The sequence below is a fragment of the Trichomycterus rosablanca genome, chromosome 9 (genome assembly GCF_030014385.1).
Source record: "Trichomycterus rosablanca isolate fTriRos1 chromosome 9, fTriRos1.hap1, whole genome shotgun sequence".
Classification (NCBI taxonomy): domain Eukaryota; kingdom Metazoa; phylum Chordata; class Actinopteri; order Siluriformes; family Trichomycteridae; genus Trichomycterus; species Trichomycterus rosablanca.
Window position 1 is genome coordinate 18,929,747 of NC_085996.1, and position 26,332 is coordinate 18,956,078.

At 39.8% G+C, this 26,332-nt stretch overlaps 1 protein-coding gene across 2 annotated transcripts in view; it reads left to right on the forward strand.

Moving 5' to 3' along the window:
• rxrgb (retinoid X receptor, gamma b) overlaps positions 1-16,666 on the forward strand; it is a 77,332-nt gene extending 60,666 nt beyond the window's left edge. The window contains exons 4-10 of one of the 2 annotated variants that reach the window (XM_063002030.1): positions 5,065-5,244; positions 5,372-5,529; positions 6,614-6,743; positions 7,076-7,208; positions 7,900-7,991; positions 15,208-15,313; positions 16,131-16,666. In XM_063002030.1, coding sequence (XP_062858100.1) covers positions 5,065-5,244; positions 5,372-5,529; positions 6,614-6,743; positions 7,076-7,208; positions 7,900-7,991; positions 15,208-15,313; positions 16,131-16,278 — 947 coding nt within the window. In that variant the 3' untranslated portion in view covers positions 16,279-16,666. Of the gene's footprint in view, positions 1-5,064; positions 5,245-5,368; positions 5,530-6,613; positions 6,744-7,075; positions 7,209-7,899; positions 7,992-15,207; positions 15,314-16,130 lie in introns of both variants that reach the window. The other variant, XM_063002028.1, reaches the window with a different exon arrangement.
• The last annotated feature ends 9,666 nt before the right edge of the window (positions 16,667-26,332 follow it).

A 26,332-nucleotide genomic window follows, 5' to 3' on the forward strand; every position in this document is an offset into this window, starting at 1 on the left:
CTGGAATCCTCTTCCACTCCTCCATGATGACATCACGGAGCTGGTGGATGTTAGACACCTTGAACTCCTCCACCTTCCACTTGAGGATGCGCCACAGGTGCTCAATTGGGTTTAGTCCATCACCTTTACCTTCAGCTTCCTCAGCAAGGCAGTTGTCATCTTCGAGGTTGTGTTTGGGGTCGTTATCCTGTTGGAAAACTGCCATGAGGCCCAGTTTTCGAAGGGAGGGGATCATGCTCTGTTTCAGAATGTCACAGTACATGTTGGAATTCATGTTTCCCTCAATGAACTGCAGCTCCCCAGTGCCAGCAACACTCATGCAGCCCCAGACCATGATGCTACCACCACCATGCTTGACTGTAGGCAAGATACAGTTGTCTTGGTACTTCTCACCAGGGCGCCGCCACACATGCTGGACACCATCTGAGCCAAACAAGTTTATCTTGGTCTCGTCAGACCACAGGGCATTCCAGTAATCCATGTTCTTGGACTGCTTGTCTTCAGCAAACTGTTTGCTGGCTTTCTTGTGCGTCAGCTTCCTTCTGGGATGACGACCATTCAGACCGAGTTGATGCAGTGTGCGGCGTATGGTCTGAGCACTGACAGGCTGACCTCCCACGTCTTCAACCTCTGCAGCAATGCTGGCAGCACTCATGTGTCTATTTTTTAAAGCCAACCTCTGGATATGACGCCGAACACGTGGACTCAACTTCTTTGGTCGACCCTGGCGAAGCCTGTTCCGAGTGGAACCTGTCCTGGAAAACCGCTGTATGACCTTGGCCACCATGCTGTAGCTCAGTTTCAGGGTGTTAGCAATCTTCTTATAGCCCAGGCCATCTTTGTGGAGAGCAACAATTCTATTTCTCACATCCTCAGAGAGTTCTATGCCATGAGGTGCCATGTTAAATATCCAGTGGCCAGTATGAGAGAATTGTACCCAAAACACCAAATTTAACAGCCCTGCTCCCCATTTACACCTGGGACCTTGAAACATGACACCAGGGAGGGACAACGACACATTTGGGAACAATTTGGACATGTTCACTGTGGGGTGTACTCACTTATGTTGCCAGCTATTTAGACATTAATGGCTGTGTGTTGAGTTATTTTCAGAAGACAGTAAATCTACACTGCTATACAAGCTGTACACTGACTACTCTAAGTTATATCCAAGTTTCATGTCTATAGTGTTGTCCCATAAAAAGATATAATGAAATATTTGCAGAAATGTGAGGGGTGTACTCACTTTTGTGATACACTGTATATGCCACCACTATCAGATCTAGTGTAATGGTTAAAGGCTATTTTGCTAATGTTTGATGTTAGTGGGCTCCGTAAGGTATCTGAAAGAGTCCTGTGGTATATGGTACCAGGGCATTACCAGCTGGTCCTTTAACTTATGTATATTATGGGATGGATCATACTTCAGTGAAGTTTGTGCCATATCTTTTGCGGGTAAACAATGCACATCAACATGGTCTTGGAAAAATAGGATTTGACCGATCTGTTGATCTTCTGCCATTGCATTACGACACGTCATTTATTTATTTATCTTCTATTATAGTATTACTTGTTGTCGGCCAGTAAACAACCAAACATTATTAAATTGCATGAACTAACTCTGCAGTAAACAAGGAGTAAACAGCAAACAACAAATAAAGCTGTTAAATAATAATAAAGTGCATGAAGCAGAACGCTGATTAAAATGCATTAAATGTTGTAATAGTTACACAGTAACATGTACGATTAGTTCTGCCTGTATTACAGAACTGAGTTCTATACAGTAAAAGAAAATATTAATGTAAATGTTAATGTTGTGGCAACATATACATAAAATAATGTATAAAGTCCAAACATGGGGGGGTGGGGGGTTAACGAGGGGTTTACTTTAACGGGGTTTTACTTTTAATGTTACACAAGCTCAGCCGGAAACCGTGTCATTCCAACATCTTCCCTACACACTCGCTCCCTGCGCCCTATAGTACACTTAACATTATTAAAGGGCCAGACAATATATTTGTAATTCACATTAGACGACAGGAGATGCCTTAGAAAACAACTTTTTTTTTTCTTAGAATAGCTCTTTTTTTTTTTTTTTTTAAGGAAAAATAATTCTTGTGTGAAGCTTCCCCAGCATGAATATTAATAAAAGTGCCTGTAAAAAAATTGGAACATGTAGCTTTGTCTCAGAAGTGTCTTTTTGTTATTACCTTATGGGATTAAAAAATATCGAGATATACAGTGTATCACAAAAGTGAGTACACCCCTCACATTTCTGCAGATATTTAAGTATATCTTTTCATGGGACAACACTGACAAAATGACACTTTCACACAATGAAAAGTAGTCTGTGTGCAGCTTATATAACAGTGTAAATTTATTCTTCCCTCAAAATAACTCAATATACAGCCATTAATGTCTAAACCACCGGCAACAAAAGTGAGTACACCCCTTAGTGAAAGTTCCTGAAGTGTCAATATTTTGTGTGGCCACCATTATTTCCCAGAACTGCCTTAACTCTCCTGGGCATGGAGTTTACCAGAGCTTCACAGGTTGCCACTGGAATGCTTTTCCACTCCTCCATGACGACATCACGGAGCTGGCGGATATTCGAGACTTTGCGCTCCTCCACCTTCCGCTTGAGGATGCCCCAAAGATGTTCTATTGGGTTTAGGTCTGGAGACATGCTTGGTCAGTCCATCACCTTTACCCTCAGCCTCTTCAATAAAGCAGTGGTCGTCTTAGAGGTGTGTTTGGGGTCATTATCATGCTGGAACACTGCCCTGCGACCCAGTTTCCGGAGGGAGGGGATCATGCTCTGCTTCAGTATTTCACAGTACATATTGGAGTTCATGTGTCCCTCAATGAAATGTAACTCCCCAACACCTGCTGCACTCATGCAGCCCCAGACCATGGCATTCCCACCACCATGCTTGACTGTAGGCAAGACACACTTATCTTTGTACTCCTCACCTGATTGCAGCCACACATGCTTGAGACCATCTGAACCAAACAAATTCATCTTGGTCTCATCAGACCATAGGACATGGTTCCAGTAATCCATGTCCTTTGTTGACATGTCTTCAGCAAACTGTTTGCGGGCTTTCTTGTGTAGAGACTTCAGAAGAGGCTTCCTTCTGGGGTGACAGCCATGCAGACCAATTTGATGTAGTGTGCGGCGTATGGTCTGAGCACTGACCCCCCACCTTTTCAATCTCTGCAGCAATGCTGACAGCACTCCTGCGTCTATCTTTCAAAGACAGCAGTTGGATGTGACACTGAGCACGTGCACTCAGCTTCTTTGGACGACCAACGCGAGGTCTGTTCTGAGTGGACCCTGCTCTTTTAAAACGCTGGATGATCTTGGCCACTGTGCTGCAGCTCAGTTTCAGGGTGTTGGCAATCTTCTTGTAGCGCAACAATTCGTCTTTTAAGATCCTCAGAGAGTTCTTTGCCATGAGGTGCCATATTGGAACTTTCAGTGACCAGTATGAGAGAGTGTGAGAGCTGTACTACTAAATTGAACACACCTGCTCCCTATGCACACCTGAGACCTAGTAACACTAACAAATCACATGACATTTTGGAGGGAAAATGACAAGCAGTGCTCAATTTGGACATTTAGGGGTGTAGTCTCTTAGGGGTGTACTCACTTTTGTTGCCGGTGGTTTAGACATTAATGGCTGTATATTGAGTTATTTTGAGGGAAGAATAAATGTACACTGTTATATAAGCTGCACACAGACTACTTTTCATTGTGTGAAAGTGTCATTTTGTCAGTGTTGTCCCATGAAAAGATATACTTAAATATCTGCAGAAATGTGAGGGGTGTACTCACTTTTGTGATACGCTGTATATTGTATATCGCCATTCAGAAAAAAATATCGAGATATAATTTTTGATCCATATCGCTCAGCCCTAGCATTAATAGGTCTTGGCTGTTTAACAATCTGTTGGTGGTTCATGGCTTGTCCCTCCTCTGACCACTGTCTGAAGTTACTCATCACAGCTGCCTGTGAGCACTCTTTGCTGTCATTTGGGTCTTTATGCTGCCCTATATCTGCTGCACTTAACTTATGCACCACAAGTAATGAACCGTAACATTGTGAACATTTTTATGTCTTTAAATGTTTACCATATTTTACACTGGACATCATAAATGAACTAAGTTTAAATAAAAGGACCATTGTAAACATGTTTGGCTTCATGGCAGGAATTGTGTTTTATAGTAGGAAAACATTCGTTTGGTAAAATATTCATTTATATATTTATTTGTTTACAATTATGTTGCATGTTTAGTTTTTTTTTTAATAACACTGAAAAGTATTTTTATAATCCAGTTGGACAACTCTGACTAAATACAAGAACACCCAGCACTAATGTCTGTGGTTTTATGAGAGACATCACACTTTTACTAAGCATTCGTGTTGGCTACAAATAAATAAATACAACCCATATAATTACTCAAACTATTATTACTCGAGCCATGTCATAAAGCCAGCATTGTTTTAAATGGATTGGTTTATTGGCCAGGTTTATTATCGTGCTACTGCACCTTCTTCTTCCATACAAACATTATGCTTTCTCTTGATGATTTTGTACATCTCAGTTGTACTTTTTTACACATTTTGCAGCAAATCAGCTTCTTTGAAGAGTCTAAAGTGAGGTGCTCTTAGAATTTGCAGAACTTTAGTCATAGCATTCTCAGTTGCAGTGCACAGAAGTAAAAACTAGGATTCAATTTGTAATTTAGTGTCACTGTTTAATATTTCACATGCTAGTATAAACAACTGACAGACTAATCAGTATTTTGTTAACTCGTTTGTCAGTTAGTTGTTGGCTTAATAACTGCTATTATGTAGTCTTACTGTGCAGCTCTACAGTTACCATGACACTGTTGGCTTTGCTGTTAGAAATAGTATCAGTATTTTAATGAACATTTATATGCTACTGTATACATTTCAGTTAAACAAGTAGTCACACACTACCTTGACACATTTTCTTCTTAGTTGATTTCTTATGCTAGTCCAAATCTGGTAACCAAGTCTCTTACTGTGAATACAGGAAAACACTACGGTGTGTACAGCTGTGAAGGGTGTAAGGGGTTCTTCAAGAGGACCATCCGGAAAGATCTGACCTACACGTGTCGAGACAACAAGGAGTGCCTGATCGATAAACGGCAGCGCAACCGCTGCCAGTACTGTCGCTACCAAAAGTGCCTGGCCATGGGCATGAAGAGAGAAGGTGTGTGTGTGCATCCCTCAGACTTACAATAGTACAGAAATGCCCAAGGCATGAGTGACATGTGTGCTTGTATTTTTTGAGTATTTACATTTTTTTCTTCGGGGTCTCTCCTTGCTTCCTGCAGCAGTTCAGGAGGAGAGGCAGCGTGGGAAGGAGAAAAGTGATAATGAGGTAGAGTCAACCAGTAGTTTTAATGAAGACATGCCTGTGGAGAAAATCCTGGACGCAGAGCTTGCAGTGGAACCCAAAACTGAAGCACACTCAGAAGGCAGCCCCGGAAATTCTGTAAGCCTTCAACACTTGCACACCATACCCACATTACAGCATTTAAATTAGCATCATGCATACCTAAACCAACCTAACAACTTGTTTAAATATTCCTAAAATACTTTATATATTCTAAATAGCAGCTTCTGTGAATATCAATGTCTGTGGTGAGCTTGACACAAGTAGTGAATAAACCAAGACTGTAAACTAGGGATGCATCGATACCATTTTTTCTCAACCGAGTACAAGTACAAGTACATGTATTTTTGTACTTGCCGATACCGATACCAATACCTATTTAGAATACCGTTTTTTTTTTTTAACAAAAACACACGTGAGAAGTGACGAGAAGTTTAAGGATACCACGTCCAAAAATGCACGTCAACAAGTAGCGAGTGATCAAAGTGATGAAATCAAGGAGGAAAAATAAATGAATCTAAGTGGATTTGACAACACGAATAGCATGGATTGTTCTGTAGTGAGTTGGAGTTTAATAAATATTTTTGCAATGTTGGTGTTTTGTTGTTATGTTTTGTAGATCAGGTCAGAAATACTGTAAAACGTGTGTGTGTGCCGGTGTATTCTGAAATAAACTATATTATTCCCCTGTCCCACCTGTTTACACTCCTCTCCTGCGTTTCCCCTCACACCGTATCCTGCGTTCTCATTGGCTGTTCGACATGTCACTCATTCCCAGTCGCACATCTGAGATCAGATATCTGACGTGCTAGAAAACTCGAGCGCTCGGCGAGCCGGTCGGATCGAGTTGTTGGATAGTTCACACTTAGCGATCGAGAGCCGAATTTTGATCGCCGAGCGAACGCCGAGTTGCTCCCGAGCCGGTAAATCTAGCGCCGACCAGTCACCGAACGAAAATCAGGGCAAAAATCATGTAGTGTGAACCAGGCATAACGCAGCAACATGCACTAGGCACACGGTATCGGATGTTTAGTATCGGAGCCTCGTTTGCGAGTACGAGTACAAGTTAATGAGTGCGGTATTGGGCAAATACCAGATACCAGTATTGGTACTCATGCATCTCTACTAAACATTTACATGGAACCACCCACTCTAATATATTTTCTCTCTTTCTTTTTCTCAGACCAATGACCCGGTCACTAATATCTGCCAGGCAGCAGACAAACAGCTCTTCACACTGGTTGAATGGGCTAAAAGGATACCGCACTTCTCTGACCTACCCTTGGATGATCAGGTCATTTTACTCCGGGCAGGTAGGCCAACAAAACAAACATGGACACAGACACATGTCCACAAAAATACAGACACACAGACCAAACACAACCTCACAGATCCAAAGAAACATTCACATGGACAGAAAGACAGATACAAACACAGACAATGACGCACATACAGAAGAACAATTATGCAACACAGTTTTGCTGTACACATATTTTCCATCTTCCACCTCTGACTATTGCAATGTCTATAGCAATGACCAGAACTGTTTATAGACAATGACTGTAACCCTAATAAAGTGTTACCTTCTTCTTGTTTTTTATCCTTTATTTGCACCCTGACATTTTGAGTTTGTTGTTATTCCTAGGTTGGAATGAGCTGCTTATTGCCTCCTTTTCACACCGCTCTGTCACAGTAAAAGATGGCATTTTGCTGGCCACTGGCCTTCACGTGCACAGAAGCAGCGCCCACAGTGCTGGAGTAGGCTCTATTTTTGACAGGTACACTCACTCATCTATGACTAACACACAGTCCACAATTTGATCAAGCATAATCCTGTGCCACAGGGCAGAAATACAAGCAGCACATTAACTCACTTGCTCAAACCTAGGGAGAGCAGTCCACCTTCTGCATGTTTTGGGAGGCTGGAGAAGAGTTTTGATGGAGACAGACTGACAATGATGGTGAATCATTGTAAATATCTGAAATATCCTGGTACTGCTCACTGCCCACACTACCTGCTGTGCCACTCTGCCGCTCCACTAAAGATAGTTTTAATGCTTTTTTTTTTATATTCAAGTCATGACATCAACTAATTGAGGTGCACGAAATTCGTTTTTTTCCATTTCGCTTTTATCAACCGCTTTATCCTGGTCAGGTTTGCAGCAGAAGACAACCCTAAGGTGGTGGACTAGCATAATAGACTGCTGTGCCCCAGTGTGCCTGCAGAATATTATTATTAATACTTTAAAACTTTCCCAAATATTATTTACTTAAAGTTTGTACTTGAAAATGTTCCATTGCACAATCCATGTTTTATTGTAACTATTACTGTTCTCCCATCGCAAGCTTGATATTTGACAAAAACAGTTGACAGTTTGTGTCTACCCATTTGTGTATTTGTGAGTGCTTAGGCTCCACCACAGAATCTTTAGAATGGTTGTACTGAAACACTGTGTGTATATGTCGTAGGGTGCTGACTGAGCTGGTGTCAAAGATGAAAGACATGCAGATGGATAAGACGGAGTTGGGCTGCCTCAGAGCCATTGTACTTTTCAACCCTGGTCAGTAATATGCCCATACACACACACACACACACACACACACACACACACACACACACACACAGCAAAATCCTCAAGATTAGAAGACGTGTCTACACCGATCAGCCATAACATTAAAACCACCTCCTTGTTTCTACACTCACTGTCCATTTTATCAGCTCCACTTACCATATAGAAGCACTTTGAAGTTCTACAATTACTGACTGTAGTCCATCTGTTTCTCAGCATGCTTTGTTAGCCCCCTTTCATGCTGTTCTTCAATGGTCGGGACTCTCCCAGGACCACTACAGAGCAGGTATTATTTGGGTGGTGGATCATTCTCAGCACTGCAGTGACACTGACATGGTGGTGGTGTGTTAGTGTGTGTTGTGCTGGTATGAGTGGATAAGACACAGCAGCACAGATGGAGTTTTTAAACACCTCACTGCCACTGCTGGAATAGTCCACCAAACAAAAACATCCAGCCAACAGCGCCCTGTAGGCAGTGTTCTGTGACCACTGATGAAGGTCTAGAACAGGGGTCACCAACCTTTTCGAGACCGAGAGCTGAATAATACGAAGGGCTACTAACATAAAGTTGCATGGTTCACCTTTAATAATATTATTATTATTATTATCATTATCAATATTCATATATATATATATATATATATATATATATGAAGAGACTGTCTGATCATATGTCAATGTTAATGATTCCTCAGAAAAATTATTAACAACGATTTACCATGGTAGGAAACATATATTTCAACATGCAACATTATTAATCTCTATTAATCTAAATCTGTTTCAATATTTGAAAGTCAGAGCTATCACATCTCTGATATTTTTGTAAATATCTTTCTTGACAATTTTGTATGAATGAGCACATTTGTAGCATTTTGATCAAAATCACACCATTTTTGTACAGAAGTGGTCACTTCTGTACCATTTTTTTTAGAAAATCATTAACAGTCACATCTTCAAATCATGTCCCATTTGTACTTATCACGTCCTTTGCAACATTTTAGAACAAATCATGAACTCGGTCCCATGTTATGTAAAATTTTTTAAAAAGCTGTGATGTATATGGAAGATTTTGTGACACGTACTGAAGTGTCTCTTCACATTCTTCTCAATCATTGTAAAAATATTAAGTTTTTTTTTCATCATAGCTGCGCATGCGTAGCCTGCTTGTCTCAGTGTTCTGCGCACAATATTAAACTCCGCACCCAGACAAGATCAGAGCTTATATAAACATACAACATTTTTGTTTTTAAAATGTTATATTCAGTATTGTCATTTTCAAATCTACATCAATGCAAGTCTTGTTATTGATTCAATAAGAACAGCATCACAAATACAATTTTTAGACGGATCTCTACAGTCACTTGTGCTTTTTTAGAACATGCCCTGCGGGTGACTCACATGGTCCCTGCGGGCGACCAGGTGCCCGCCGGGGGCACCGGGTTGGTGACCCCTGGTCTAGAAGATGACAAACTCAAACAGCAGCAATAGATGAGCGATCGTGGACAGTGAGTGTACACGGTATTTAAAAACCCCAGCAGCGCTGCTGTGTCCGATCCACTCATACCAGCACAACACACACCAACACACCAGCACCATGTGATTGTCACTGCAGTGCTGAGAATCATCCTAAATAATACCTGCTCTGTGGTGGTCCTGTGGTGGTCCTGACCATTGAAGAACAGGGTGAAAGCAGGCTAAAAAAAGTATGTAGAGAAACAGATGAACTACAGTCAGTAATTGTAGAACTTCAAAGTGCTTCTATATGGTAAGTGGAGCTGATAAAATGGACAGTGAGTGTAGAAACAAGGAGGTGGGTTTTAATGTTATGGCTGATCAGTGTATATAGCGAGTTTTGTAAACCCATAGGTGCCTTACAGAGAGTACACACAGCCAGAGGTTAACAGTAAAAAATATTACAATGAAGTTTTAAAAACTTATCTATAAATGATCATTAAAATAATCTAAAATAATAAATGTTCATGTTTTTTTAATTGACCCAAGAGCTTTTTAAATAAACAATGAACATCTGTGCGCTTTAATTGGCAATAAAAAATGCCATAATCTGTGAGTCCATTGCCATCAAGTCTCGATTTTGCTCATCAAATTCTTAGTGGTTTATTTTTTGGTATATTTTAATTTGACCTATTACCTAGCTATTACCTTACCGACCACTTTATTAGGAACACCTGTACTTCTGATCATTCATGTAATTATTTAATGAGTCGTGGCAGCAGTGGTGAGAATTAAATAATACATTTACATTTTCAGCATTTAGCAGATGCTTTTATCCAAAGCGACTTACACAATGAGCAGAACACGATGAGCAATTGAGGGTTAAGGGTCTTGCTCAGGGACCCAACAGTGGCAACTTGGTGGTGGTGGGGCTTGAACCGGCAACCTTCTGTTTACTAGTCCAGTACCTTAACCACTGAGCTATCACTGGCCCACAGCGTAAGAGCTTTAGTCACCATTTAATCAAACATTTAAATAGAAACCTGAGTGACTTTGATAGTGTCTAACACACTATACACTCCTGTATTCCTCCACCACTCATGCGGGCATCTTAACCAGACAGTAGGAAACGCTGTTGCAGCAGCAGGAAGGTAAATCACTATTTGGCCTTCCCTCCTAGGGCAAAAAAATTGTGTCTGTTAAGCATCTGAACAGGCTGGTGTCTTTATAAACCTGGCTGAGGTATTTAAACCTAAAGATACTGTTGCTGTGTGTGCTGCACTTCAACCAATCCTCAAAATACTTGCTACCGTATTGTTATAAGCATTTTGTGTATGAACCTTTTTATTTTAAATTAAATCAAGTGAGAAACATTTTTGCTGATATTACCCCAGTAAAATAGACAGTAAACAAAAAGTAACTTAAAGCAGACAGCAAATATTAGTGAAGCCTTTGTAAATCTTTATATTGTTAAATGTCGGCGGCACGGTGGCTGAGTGGGTAGTGCTGTCGCCTCACAGCAAGAAGGTCCTGGGTTCGATCCCCAGGTGGGGCAGTCCGGGTCCTTTCTGTGTTGAGTTTACATGTTCTCCCCGTGTCTGCGTGGGTTTACTCCGGGTGCTCCGGTTTCCTCCCACAGTCCAAAGACATGCAAGTGAGGTGAATTGGAGATACTAAATTGTCCATGACTGTGTTTGATGTAACCTTGTGTGAACTGATGAATCTTGTGTAATGAGTAACTACCGTTCCTGTCATGAATGTAACCAAAGTGTAAAAACATGACGTTAAAATTCTAATAAAACAAAACAAACAATATCGTTAAATGTTCATTATTCAAATATAGTTAATGTTTAATCAGTTTAAATTTTGAGACAGGACATGTTTATTACTGTGTTACAAAACCTTCTAAAACACATTCTGTGATAGTTTGACAACCGAGGACACCAACTGTTATCAAAGTGAAACTGGAATTTGAAATAAATTCTGGATTTAGCACCTTAGCTACTCAACAGTCCAGAGTGTCTGTTGTCACACATTTTAAGTCCAGCATTTGTCCTTTTGTACTACAAAACCACACTGGGGTAGCAAGTGAAAATCCTGGCTTGCTGTTGTCTTGCTTATACAAGCAGGTTCATCTCCCAAAAAGATTCTGTTTAGGTAGAAGCATATGTTGCTTTAAAGTGTGTATGTACCTCAAAGCATTGATGGTGCTTTCAAAGATGTGCAAGTTACACATGCTATTGGAATTAACACACCCCAATGCCATGACAGATATTTTGCATTGGTAATAATCTGGATTTGTTTTAACATGTAATATTTATTATTTCTTTTTTTTTTTTTTTTTTTATCTATTTTTTCCCACTTTTTCCCCCTAACTTTTATCCCCATTCTAATCATGTCCAATTACCCTGAATGCGTGCCCTATACTGATTCGACCCTTTGCCGCTGACTGAGGACGCCACTCAACTGACTTGCGCTACCTCCGGTACACAATCAGTACAGCCTGCATTTTTCACCTGCACGAGCCGAGTTCATACACCGAGAGACACTGCACACGGAGGGTCACACCCCCCTCAATGTTATTCCTCAGCCCTGTGCAGGCGCCGTCAGTCAACCAGCAGGGGCCTCAGTTGTACCAGTTATGAGGACCTATGCTCCGACTTCTACCCCTAAGCCCCTGAACAACAGCCAAACGTTGTTCATACTGCCGCCCAACCCAGTCGGAAAGGTAGAGCTGAGTTTCGATACGATGCATCTAGAAACCCAACTCTGTTCTAGCGTACTTTACTGCTGCGCCACCTGAGCGGCTCATTTATTATTTCTTAAAATAATTTGGAAAGTTGACTAATCAGACCACATTACACATTTTATCTCTGCATCAGTCAAATAAATCACCACTTTCTAAAATATTGTTGATATATGGCTTCCACTTTGCATAACAGAGTCTTTACTTATAATTTAATGTATTAACTGACAGGTTTTCTGAATTATTCTTAAGCCCATGTGGTTATATTTACAAAAGTAATCTTTAGGGTTTTGCATGTAAACATAGCCATGTTTACCCCCCACATTAGACCTTTGGTAGGCTGTTTGTATGTTAATTCTGTTAACGTTATGAGAAACTGAGACAAAGAGTTCATTATATGTAACAAGTATACTGTAGTTTTTATGCTCAAATGTTAAATGCTTACCCAAAAATAAAACAGTTTTCCCTAAATGTAAAATTTTCTTGGATCATTAAGAATATACTCCAGCTGCACTGTTTAACATATTTGTGATGTCCAGGTATTTCATACCCAGATGTTTTTACTGATTTGTTTCTCTTAAATTCCTGTTCTGTTGTGCCAAAAGTAAATGAAGGTTCAGGAGCAACTACATACAGTGTATCACAAAAGTGAGTACACCCCTCACATTTCTGCAAATATTTCATTATATCTTTTCATGGGACAACACTATAGAAATGAAACTTGGATATAACTTAGAGTAGTCAGTGTACAGCTTGTATAGCAGTGTAGATTTACTGTCTTCTGAAAATAACTCAACACACAGCCATTAATGTCTAAATAGCTGGCAACATAAGTGAGTACACCCCACAGTGAACATGTCCAAATTGTGCCCAAATGTGTCGTTGTCCCTCCCTGGTGTCATGTGTCAAGGTCCCAGGTGTAAATGGGGAGCAGGGCTGTTAAATTTGGTGTTTTGGGTACAATTCTCTCATACTGGCCACTGGATATTCAACATGGCACCTCATGGCAAAGAACTCTCTGAGGATGTGAGAAATAGAATTGTTGCTCTCCACAAAGATGGCCTGGGCTATAAGAAGATTGCTAACACCCTGAAACTGAGCTACAGCATGGTGGCCAAGGTCATACAGCGGTTTTCCAGGACAGGTTCCACTCGGAACAGGCTTCGCCAGGGTCGACCAAAGAAGTTGAGTCCACGTGTTCGGCGTCATATCCAGAGGTTGGCTTTAAAAAATAGACACATGAGTGCTGCCAGCATTGCTGCAGAGGTTGAAGACGTGGGAGGTCAGCCTGTCAGTGCTCAGACCATACGCCGCACACTGCATCAACTCGGTCTGCATGGTCGTCATCCCAGAAGGAAGCTGACGCACAAGAAAGCCCGCAAACAGTTTGCTGAAGACAAGCAGTCCAAGAACATGGATTACTGGAATGCCCTGTGGTCTGACGAGACCAAGATAAACTTGTTTGGCTCAGATGGTGTCCAGCATGTGTGGCGGCGCCCTGGTGAGAAGTACCAAGACAACTGTATCTTGCCTACAGTCAAGCATGGTGGTGGTAGCATCATGGTCTTGGGCTGCATGAGTGTTGCTGGCACTGGGGAGCTGCAGTTCATTGAGGGAAACATGAATTCCAACATGTACTGTGACATTCTGAAACAGAGCATGATCCCCTCCCTTCGAAAACTGGCCTCATGGCAGTTTTCCAACAGGATAACGACCCCAAACACAACCTCCAAGATGACAACTGCCTTGCTGAGGAAGCTGAAGGTAAAGGTGATGGACTAAACCCAATTGAGCACCTGTGGCGCATCCTCAAGTGGAAGGTGGAGGAGTTCAAGGTGTCTAACATCCACCAGCTCCGTGATGTCATCATGGAGGAGTGGAAGAGGATTCCAGTAGCGACCTGTGCAGCTCTGGTGAATTCCATGCCCAGGAGGGTTAAGGCAGTGCTGGATAATAATGGTGGTCACACAAAATATTGACACTTTGGGCACAATTTGGACATGTTCACTGTGGGGTGTACTCACTTATGTTGCCAGCTATTTAGACATTAATGGCTGTGTGTTGAGTTATTTTCAGAAGACAGTAAATCTACACTGCTATACAAGTTGTACACTGACTACTCTAAGTTATATCCAAGTTTTATGTCTATAGTGTTGTCCCATGAAAAGATATAATAAAATATTTGCAGAAATGTGAGGGGTGTACTCACTTTTGTGATACACTGTATATGTCTGATATGGCTCAGTCTGCCCCCAACTAAAGCTTTAGACACCCTTATGTTAGGTTTTAAAAGCTAGATGATATAGCACTAAATGCCCTGCTTTCCACAGTACATGATTTAAACTTGTAGACAGCTGTGAGCTGGTGCCAGAGGATCTAAGTTAGGCAAACATATTGGACTGCAGCAGTGCTGTTTTACTAGATCCTTTTACTAGAGCCAGATCCTTCTTTTGTTATGTCCTTAGTAAGAAATCTGTTTAAATTGGGTTTCACAAAACAGCATGTTAACCTATACTTTTGTTAAATAACTAAACGAATATATGTGGTCCTGTTTGCATAATGTATTTATAAATAACAACATACAAAATGTATGTAGCCAGGGGTGCTCAGGTATCTCAGCGAAGATAGGGTAGAATCTCAGAGGTAGTGTGCTAGCTTGTTATACCACTGTTGCGCCACCCGAACACCTGTGGGAGTTATCTTTCATTGTGCTAAATCAGCCGGTCAAGTGGCAACACAGCTACAAAGATATGATTGGCTATGTCTGAGAAGTGGGTGGGGGTGGTGCACGAGCCTGGATTAAAAAATTAAGGAAGGTTGCATCAGCTAGGGCATCTGGTGCAAAAATTGTGCCAAATCAAGTATGTGGACCAGAATGACTCGCTGTGATGACCTCTAAAAATAGAGGAGCAGCTAAAAAAAAGATATCAGCCAAATGTCCACATATTGCATAGCTTCTCCTAGAATGCCACTGAAAGCCTTACTAAATGTGGGTGTTTTTGTTTGCAGATGCTAAAGGCCTGTCTAACCCAGCTGAGGTTGAGGTTCTCAGAGAAAAGGTCTATGCTTCGCTGGAGTCCTACACCAAGCAGAAATACCCAGACCAGCCTGGCAGGTAATGCACTGCATTAAAAATTTAGTATACCAATGAAATTTCATGCTTGATGCTCATGACTAATGTGCACTTCTATTTTTAACCTGATTTATCTTGTAACTTTTGAGAAGTACCCCAGCTTGCCAGTAGTTTTATTGGATGCCCTTATTATGATATTAACACAACATTCAGGTAGCACGGTAGCTCGGTGTGTAGCACTGTCGCCTCACAGCAAAAAGGTCCTGGGTTTGATCCCCAGGTGGAGTGGTCTGGGTCCTTTCTGTGTGGAGTTTGCATATTCTCCCCGTGTCTGTGTGGGTTTCCTCCAGGAGCTCCGCTTTCCTCCCACAGTCCAAAGACGTGCAAGTGAGGTGAATTGGAGATACAAAATTGTCCATGACTGTTTGACATTAAACTTGTGAACTAATAAATCTTGTGTAACGAGTATCTACTGTTTCTGTCATGAATGTAACCAAAGTGTGTAAGACATGACTTTAAAATCCTAATAAATCAATAAAATAAATAACACAATATTTACACCTGTAGTGACTTTTCATTCATATCCCAAATTGCTGTTGCTAGTGGGTGTATTTGTCTTTAAATTTACTTCTGGTCATTTGGCATCATGCCATGTTAAACAGTAGCAAAGCTGACATGTTTTTGCTGTTTCATTTACCATTTTGTTATGAACCCCACCATAACATTGCATTACTTTGTTGTTATAACTACCTGGCAACCCTGTTTACCAGTACCGTTCACCTAGTGCTCTGAGAAGAGAAGAAGATTAACTGATCCTGAATCAGCACTTACACTCTGCTATGTGTGTGTTTGTTGTCAGGTTTGCTAAGCTCTTACTTCGTCTTCCCGCTCTGCGCTCAATCGGACTCAAGTGTCTAGAGCATCTCTTCTTCTTCAAGCTGATTGGAGACACACCCATAGACACCTTCCTAATGGAGATGCTGGAAGCACCTCACCAGATCACATGACACAAGCCCAGCCTCCACTGCCTTTCCTTCTGTAAATAAATCCATGTAATAATTGGTAATTAACGAACTTGATTGAGGATGTAAGCTACACATTTTGTACCAAGCAAGCTAGCACAAACTATCTTTAATATAAAAATGTGTTTGGGAAATTGGGACGGAGTGGTATCCTATTCAAATACAAAGACAAAATCAATTTTAAAAGAATTGTTTTGGAAAAAAACATTTTTCTCCTTGTAAATAAGTGATTTCAGACATTCATTCTAACAGCAAAACAATGCAATAAAGAACATTTATTTTATTGAAAAACTAGAAAGTTGTATACTACGTAATTTCTAAAAAAAAAAAAACCTGGGTTCAGAATTATGTCTGAATAAAATATTTAAATTTATACTGGCTCCTCTTTTTTGCGTAAGCACCACTTTGAGAAGATTGTTACCAGTATCAGTAGTTTAGTCAGGTTAATGTATATTGCACACTTTTAAACACAAGGTATATTAGACCGTTGTTTTTCAACTGGGGGGCGAGGTCCTGTTGCATTTAAGAAGAGTAAAACAAATCACATTTGATGGGATAGAAAAATCAGCAGGCTATTGGCATATGGGAGATTTCTTGTAATGTCATATACATCTACACTATATTGCCAAAAGTATTCGCTCGTCTGCCTTCACACGCATATGAACTTGAGTGACATCCCATTCTTAATCCATAGGGTTTAATATGATGTCGGCCCACCCTTTGCAGCTATAACAGCTTCAACTCTTCTGGGAAGGCTTTCCACAAGGTTTAGGAGTGTGTTTATGGGAATTCTTTTAGAAGCGCATTTGTGAGGTCAGACACTGATGTTGGACGAGAAGACCTGGCTCACAGTCTCCGCTCTAATTCATCCCAAAGGTGTTCTATCAGGTTGAGGTCAGGACTCTGTGCAGGCCAGTCAAGTTCTTTCACACCAAACTCGCTCATCCATGTCTTTATGGACCTTGCTTTGTGCACTGGTGCGCAGTCATGTTGGAACAGGAAGGGGCCATCCCCAAACTGTTCCCACAAAGTTGGGAGCATGAAATTGTCCAAAATCTCTTGGTTAAGAGTTCCTTTCACTGGAACTAAGGGGTCGAGCCCAACTCCTGAAAAACAATCCCACACCATAATCCCCCCTCCACCAAACCTTACACTCAGCACAATGCATTCAGACAAGTACCGTTCTCCTGGCAACCGCCAAACCCAGACTCGTCCATCAGATTGCCAGACGGAGAAGCGTGATTCGTCACTCCAGAGAACACGTCTCCACTGCTCTGGAGTTCAGTAGCGGCGTGCTTTACACCACTGCATCTGATGCTTTGCATTGCGCTTGGTGATGTAAGGCTTGGATGCAGCTTCCCATTCCATGAAGCTCTCTACACACTGTTCTTGAGCTGATCTGAAGGCCACATGAAGTTTGGAGGTCTGTAGCGATTGACTCTGCAGAAAGTTGGCGACCTCTGCGCACTATGCGCCTCAACATCCGCTGACCCCGCTCTGTCATTTATCATGGCTGAGTTGCTGTCGTTCCCAATTGCTTCCACTTTGTTATAATACCACTGACAGTTGACTGTGGAATACTTAGTAGTGAGGAAATTTCACAACTGGACTTGTTGCACAGGTGGTATCCTATCATGGTACCACGCTGGAATTCACTGAGCTCCTGAGAGCGACCGATTCTTTCACAAATGTTTGTAGAAGCAGTTTGCATGCCTAGGTGCTTGGTTTTATACACCTGTGGCCATGGAAGTGATTGGATCACCTGAATTCAATGATTTGGATGGGTGAGTGAATACTTTTGGCAATATAGTGTATTTTAAACTGCCTATAGCCTATGTTGGGTCTTTGAGAAAGGACACGTTTGATTTGCTCACCGCAAAAGTGCAAGGATCAATGGACAGTGACTACATTGTTGATGCAGCTCCTGCTGAAGTACACCCAGGTGACAAAGCTCTCATCACTAGTCCATTAGAAGTAAACCCACTACATTAACCAAAATAAGAAATATACCAAAGTAATAGACCTTCATCACGGATTCATCAAATTTCACATGGGCAAGAACACAATACCTATTGTCATCCTTGCTGAAAGTGTAAAAATATCTAACCTTATTGAGGGGAGTCACAAAAAGTTTTTTTAACAAAGAGGAGAGAAAAAAGGTTAAGAAATGCTGCATTAGACCTCTTTACAATTAGGAAAAATAAATATAAGAATTTAGAATTTAAGAATAAATATAAGAATTTTTAATTTACAAACATTGTCTTATTTTTCAGATTTGAGTGTCCGTCTGTAATAAACAGTTTGCTGTCCTGCATTTGAAAGTTTGAAAGGAGGATGCGAATACCAATCATCTGTTCTATTTATAACTGCCAATTTTTGACAAATATTTTTTAGATAATACCTGAACTAACTGAGGCCCCTGAGTTTTTATTAGAGCAGTCTTGGTTCTCTGATGAGGCTGAAACCTTGAATAATCATGTTTAAACTATTTAATTCAGCCATCTAATGCCTAGTTCACACTACATGATTTTTGCCCTGATTTTCGGCTCTCAATCGCTAAGTGTGAACTACTCAACAACTCAATCCGACCAGCTCGCCGAGCACTCGGCGTCCGGATCGAGATTTCTAGCATGTCAGATATCTGATCTGAGTTGCACGACTGGCAGTGAGTGCTATGTCAAACAGCCAATGAGAACACAAGATACGGCGTGAGGGGAAACGCAGGAGAGGAGTGTAAACATAAAACATAACAACAACGTTGCATTGCAAAAATATTAATTAACCTCCATCTTACTATAGAACAATCCAAACTGTTCGTGCAGCCAAATCCACTCAGATTCATTTATTTTTTCTCTTTGATTTTACGCTGCACATCAGCGCACAAACAAGTTTGATCGCTCGCTACTTGTTGACGGGCATTTTTGGACGTGGTATTATTAAACCCCTCGTCACTTCTCGCGTTTGTTTTCGTGACAAAACGTAGTTTGTGAGAGCAGAGAAGCTCACCTGCGATTCCAGTTGGTGATGGATCGTGTAGTGTGAAACCCCCTATCGCCGATCATTTGTGTAGTGTGAAATATACACCGACTGAAAAACTCCCGAGTGCAAAAGATTCAGTCGTGTAGTGTGAACTGTACAGAGACTCAGCAAATCAGAAAGTCGTGTAGTGTGAACTTGGCATAACTCTCTTGGTTAACCTGCTTGAACACGAGTTTTTAATAGTTGCTTGTTGTTGCTCAGCAGGTGGCGCTGTTTGGTGGCCTGTTTTAGGCTTTAGGTACCTCGGGCACATAAAGAATGACTACAGCGGCTTTACAGACCAGTTCTGTTATTTCATAATTTGCTTGTATGTTAAATCACATTTATTTATGACAGAACTATTGAATTGTTAGAACTAATCAGACAAATGCTGTTTGCGTTTGCCTGTGAAAACTTGTACAGCTGCTTTACTAGAATTAAAGACTTATTACAAAACAGAAGACTAGGGTAGTGTTCTCAACACCAGTCTTAATTTAGGTTGCAGTTAGTCTATAACAACAAGTTCATCAATAATGAACTTTCAACCAGTAGAGAAACAGAGCAGCTACAGTCCAACTTAAGAAGGACAGTATTAATGTAGCCTACTTAATGACCTTGCTTTTAAACCTAATAGAAAAAAAATAATTACTTTGTTTTAGGTGGCTTTGTCTAAATCATTCATCTATTCACTTAAGCCTATGGTCAGATTTGTGCCAATACAGTTTAAAATAATCCAATAAAATTAATGATACAGTTTTATGTTCTGATATCATGTTAGATTGTCTTGAATATATTTGGTATTACACTTAAATAGCATAATGACAATGAAGTTAAAGAATCTATAGAAGGATTTATTTATTTATTATTAGTGAATAGAACAGTTCTAGTCAGTGACTCAGTTCTAGTCAGTGACTCAAATCCCACTAGCAGAAAGGGGTTAGGGTCCTAACGACCTGGGTTTGATTACCAGCCTCGGTCACTGTCCTCTGCGTGCTCTTGTTTCCTCTTACTTCCCAGTTACATGCAGGAGGTGAATTGCCTGTTTAAACTGCTCTTACATGTGAGTAAATACAGCCCCGCCATGTCCAGGCTGTATTCCTGCCTATGTTTTCAGATTTCACCTAACCCACACCAGGATGAATGACTAGTTAAAACCAATAAATAAATGAATATTTATAGTGAATCACTTGTTTATGTGTTTTTTATAACCAAACAAAACATATTTTAGTTAATTCGTTTTAAAATGTTATGTAACATTTTTCATACTTTTGTTTTCATACTCTTTTGTCCTTATACAAAATAGAAGACAAGAAAACACAGAAGTGTTTTTAAATAATTATTTCATTTATTAACGGGAAAAGGTTATGTAGCACCTGCAGTTGTTACAGTGTTCAATCATTAAATTTAATTTATTATCATACAAAGTCAACCTGTGACACAGTGCAATGTAGTTTCTGAATTGTTTCAGGTGCTTGGGTAGCTCAGCGATACGCTAATCAACCCCCACTTAGGCTTTAACTAGGTTTAAGTCTTTGTGATATGCTCCTGTTTAGGAGCACTTACAGTAACAATTGGCCATGTCCAAGGGAGGGAAGGCTGGGTTAGGTAGTCACCTCTGTGCTGGTACAACAGTGATGCATTCACAAGGAGCATAAGAACACTAAAAGCATAGTGTTTTCTTTCTTGCATGCTAAGCTCTCTGTGGGAGTCTACTGCTGGCAGAAAAAAAGCTGCCTTTGCTTTCACATATGTCAAAGGAGGCTTTTTCATGAGGGTGGTATGGGTATTGCATAACCTTGTTTCTTAAAAAATAAATACTAAATATAAAATGTAAATATAAAACGTTTGACCCATCCGTCTATACTTACTCAATAATGATGAATTAAAAACAAGTTTTTAGAGTATTGTAACATTTGCGGTACAAATTGTGGTCAGATGCATCGCACATGCTTTAATTATCTTTGAGATGTGTCTAGGGGTCAATTGGAATCCATCGCTATTTAAATTATTGGACATAGTTTGGAACTGATCATGGATCTCTGCAGTTACATTGTGGCAAGGCATGGGTAATGGATATAAAACAATACACAAGCCTTTGAGTGTTCCCAGGACCAAAAAGCCTCACTAAACTTTAGATAAAAGAAGTTTGGCACAACCAACCTTAGACCTTGTTTAGATTTGGCTGTCTATTCAAATTGGGCATCTGTTTGATCAGGGAGGTAAAAAAAAAACTAAATGTCACTCTAAAGAGCTTAAAAAGTCCCGTGCAAAGATGGGAGAAACTGTTGGATAAACAACCAACTCAGCAAAACTCAGGTCTTAATGCTTTTAGGCTAAAGTGGCAAGACAAAAGTCACAGCTGAGTGTGGAGATTGCTAAATTGCATGTGAAGGACTCTGGTAACGTAAGGACAAAAATTTTCTGGTCACATAAGACAAAGCTGGATCTCTGGACAGAACAGCAAGCAGTATGTAAAAGAAAAAACAGGCACTGCACATCACCTGGCTAATACCATCCCTATAGTGTAATGTGATGGTGGCAACATTATGCTATTGGGGGGCTTTTTATGGGCAGTGACAGGAAGACTGGTAAGAATTAGGGACGTATGAATGCAGCCAAGTACAGAAACATTATTAAAGCAAATTTCATCCAGAGCATATTCAAACTCAGACTGGGATGACCTGAAGCATACAGCCAAAACAACATTATGGTAATTCACAGATTATCACTGTCCAATCTCATAGAGCTTGGGAGGATCTACTATGGAGCTTATGGAGCTTATGGAGATTTATTTAATCCAAATTAAGGGTCTTGTTTGAACATTAGAAACAAATGTGCAAAAATGAAAAAGCACAATGGAAGAATGCAGTGTGAGTGAGTGTGTGTGAGAATGTGTGGGTCTGTATGTAGCATAACATACTTTTGTTGACAAATGTCAAAGTTAATATGTGAAATCTAGTCACCGTTCATTTGTAAAGGCAATCAAGTATCACAAAAATTCTAAAGAATGATTGCAGTTAAATCTACTCACACAATACAGAGGTGGTCCGAGAAGCATCTGGAAAGATTATTGCTTGTTATGGGGCCAAGCCAAACAAAGTCATCAAAGAAGTTCATAGATTTTATCTATTGCCAAGGCATATATGTGAAGAAATCATTATGAAAAAGTGATGAACTGCTCACTGAAGCCATAGGATGACCTAGGATCTCTTTTTTTCAACACCTGTAAGTCCTGATGAGTTAAGGCTTAAAGGATAATGTCACATGACCTGTGATGAAGATTCTCTTCTTGTGAAGAATGACAGATACATTTTGCAATTAGGTGAACATTTATTTAGGCGGATAGAACAGATCAGAGTAAACATGACTATTTCTGGCAAAACTTAAGAGAACTTGCTGGACTTCTCATTGAAGCAAGAAGTGACCCAACTGAAAAGGATGGTAAACTTCATTATCCCTGCTGACTTTCCACATGTCATAGTATCTGCTGTGAAAGCTGTTTGTGCATACGATGAACAAAATAACTAATTCTACAGTACATTACATCACTGGTATTCAACTTGGTCAATTATAATCAAATGCCATAATGAGTGGAAATCATTATGTATCAGTATGAGTTCAGACAAAATTCAGACAAATGCATCAGGCTAGATGGAATAAATGCACCTCAGCAGTAGCTAAACACCTTCAAAAAGCAAAATAAAAAGGCACCCAAACTATTGCCCATTACTAAGGATGTCAAACATCTGCACCTCTACTTTGGTGGGATTGCTCAAGATTTGCTTAAGATTTGCCCCACTAGAGATGTTTACTTCGACCTAGCACAAACAAGACTATCCTCTTTAAAAGACAAAGAGTGGGGGAGGTGTCCAGGATGCCTGTAACTACATTGACATCAAGAGACTAGACACCGCTATTGAAAACATAGGTATATGCCTGTCGGAGGTTGAAAGAAAGCTGCATAATCCTTTTATATATGTTAAAATTAAAGGCAGAAGTGGAGAAATGGTGCCATTTTTCAAACCAACAGTTATCTCTGCCATGAAGCTGTTCTTGGAAACTCGTGAAAAGTGTGTTCCACATGACAATCCATTTATCTTTGCCTGTCCGGGGGCGTTGTCTGCTTTAAGAGAGAGAGATGCTGTTCATAAATTTGCTCAAGAATGAGGTGCGAAATGTCCTGAGGCTATGTCCTCCACAAGACTGGGAAAACATTTCTCCATCGTGTCCAATAGAGGAAAATAAAGTTGTACTTCTAGAGGAGGTACAACAGCTGCCAGATTTCTTAGAACATCACATATGTGTTTACAAAAAATATTACAGGCTGCCAGTGGGAGCAGTTAATGTGGTGTTTAATTATTAGAAACTCCAGTGGACTACACAGAGCCCATAGCTTCACTGAACAGCTAGGGAATGAACCGGAACATAAATTGTTTTTACCAACATCAGTGCCTAGTGCAGCGTTTGATACTGTAGATCATAAAATTTTACTGGATAGGCTAGAAAATACAGTAGGTGTTAAAGGACTTGCACTCTCTTGGTTTAAATCCTATTTAACTGACCGCTCTCAATTTGTCTATGTAAATAATAAATGCTCGGAAACTACAAAAGTAAAATATGGTGTTCCACAGGGGTCAGTTTTGGGACCTCTATTATTTACACTATATATGCTTCCATTAGGAGAAATTATTCATAAACATGGCATCAATTTTCACTGCTATGCATATGACACACAACTGTATATATCAGCCAAACCCAATGACTTAAATACACTTGACTTGACTTGACTTGACCTTACCTTAGCTTCACTAAACAGCTAGGGAATGAACCGGAACATAAATTGTTTTTACCAACATCAGTGCCTAGCTATACACTGAAATGTGTTTCCCTCCAATAGCTAGGTTTATGATCCCTCTGTATTTGTGAGCCCAGCTTGGATGGAATTTAGGCACTGCTGTTACCTGCAGCATTGCTCTTACCATTATGCCACACAAGCTCATAGGTCATCAAATAAAACTGTCTATTCAATTTTGTACAAAGCCAATGCCATATGATTTTAACAAAAGTCAATGTAGAAGACACTGCTCACTCTCCCTTTTAGTTATGCTGTAATAATTAAGGGTGCTGGAGTCTAAAGCTACTCTCTGTAACACTGACATTTTACTCTTAATAATTTCACATTTAACTAATAATCTTCTGATGTTTTACCCCAAGGTGGTTCTGACAGAAACCTGTTTAGCCACCTGAGGTTGAAGACTGCACATCGAGACTGCTGTGCCAACAATCCTGCTCCTGCTAGATGTGACAGAAACCTGGCTTGTTTGCACCAAAAATGTCAAGAACTCACTACAGACTTTATCACAGACGAATAATGATGAACTCCAATTATTTTTGCTAGTTTTAACTTTTAGTTTAATTTAATTTTGTGTATGTATAATTTGTGTAAATCCTATTTATTCAAATTATCCTCCAGGCCACCCAAGGAGGATGGGTCCCTGCTGAGTCTGGTTTCTCTCAAGGTTTCTGTAATTTTAAGGGAGTTTTTCCTTGCCACTGTTGCCCTCGGCTTGCTCAACAGGGGTTTTTGGTCTGTAGGTCCTGGATTCTGTGAAGTTGCTTTGAGACAATGTTTATTGTAAAAAGCGCTATACAAATAAAATTGCACATACAGTAGTGTTCAAAAAAATAGCAGTGACTTTAAAAAAGTGAATAAAGCACAAAATCATTATAATAACTTTTATTTCCATAAATGCAAACACACTGAAAATACTACACTTTCAATTCTAAATCAAAACATTAACTAAATGTAGCCAGTTTGTGTTAATCCTTTACAGAAAGTTAAGAAAAATGAATATTAGGCTGTTCAAAAAAATAGCAGTGCCAGCATTTTTCTTTAAAAACTAAAAAAATGTACACTGTAAAAAGGAGACTGTGAAATGTACAGTAACTTGCTGGCAGCAATTAGCCGGTAAGTTGCTGTAATATATTTTACAGTACGCATACTGCAAATTTAATTACAGTAACTATAAAATACTGTAATATTTATTACAGTAATAATCACAGTACTGTAGCTCTTTTTACAGTAATTTCACATTACTGTAACCTATTACAGCAGTAATCACTTTACTGTAATTGTTATCACAGTCTTTTAATTACAGCAAATATCAGACTACTTTAAAGGCATTACAGCATTTAACACTAAAATAATATTCAAAAAATAACTATACATTGTAAAAATTAAGACACTGCATTTGTAACAAAAAATCATTTATTGAATTTCAACATTTTAAAACATGTTTTTGAAAATACATAGATAATTAAATAAATAAATTCATATTTTTTTTATAAACACAGCTGTTCTGAACAAAAACAAAAATGTGCAAGTGCTTTGTTTTACATTTGCTGGAATCCACATCTTGGGCTAAAGTTTTCTTCCCTGGACTGTAAAGATAAAACAAGGAATTACTGTTGCTGCTGTAGAAATGTATATACAAGACTGGAGACTATGACAATTTTGTTAATTCCTAACCTCCCATTAGAGATATCACATTAATAAACACTGCTATTATAAATACTACCATTAAAAATGTGCTGTTTAAAATTCTTACCTGTTTTGGGGCTCTGTTTTGCTTTAGTCCACTTCAGTAGGCTACTTACACATGCCTCACGGTAACTAGAAAAAAACGAGTGACGAGTTTCACCACATAGAACATGGAGCTACAGAACAGCCACATATACACACGAACGTTACAAACAGTGTTGTTACTCCTACGTACATTCAACTTATGGCGTTATCAACTAAATATCACCAGATAACTAAATATCATGTACAAATAGCTTATTTTGGTAATGTTATGAACGCTGGCTCTCTAGTGTATCACTTTTGGCTAGACCATTAGCTAGTTGTTTACCAACTGGCCGATTAGTTCTATATTTAAGCGAGCTAGCTCGCTCTCTGTCTTGATAGCGTTTTAAAAGAGTGACTATTATCAAGTAATTCTAATTTCTGTACCTGTTACTG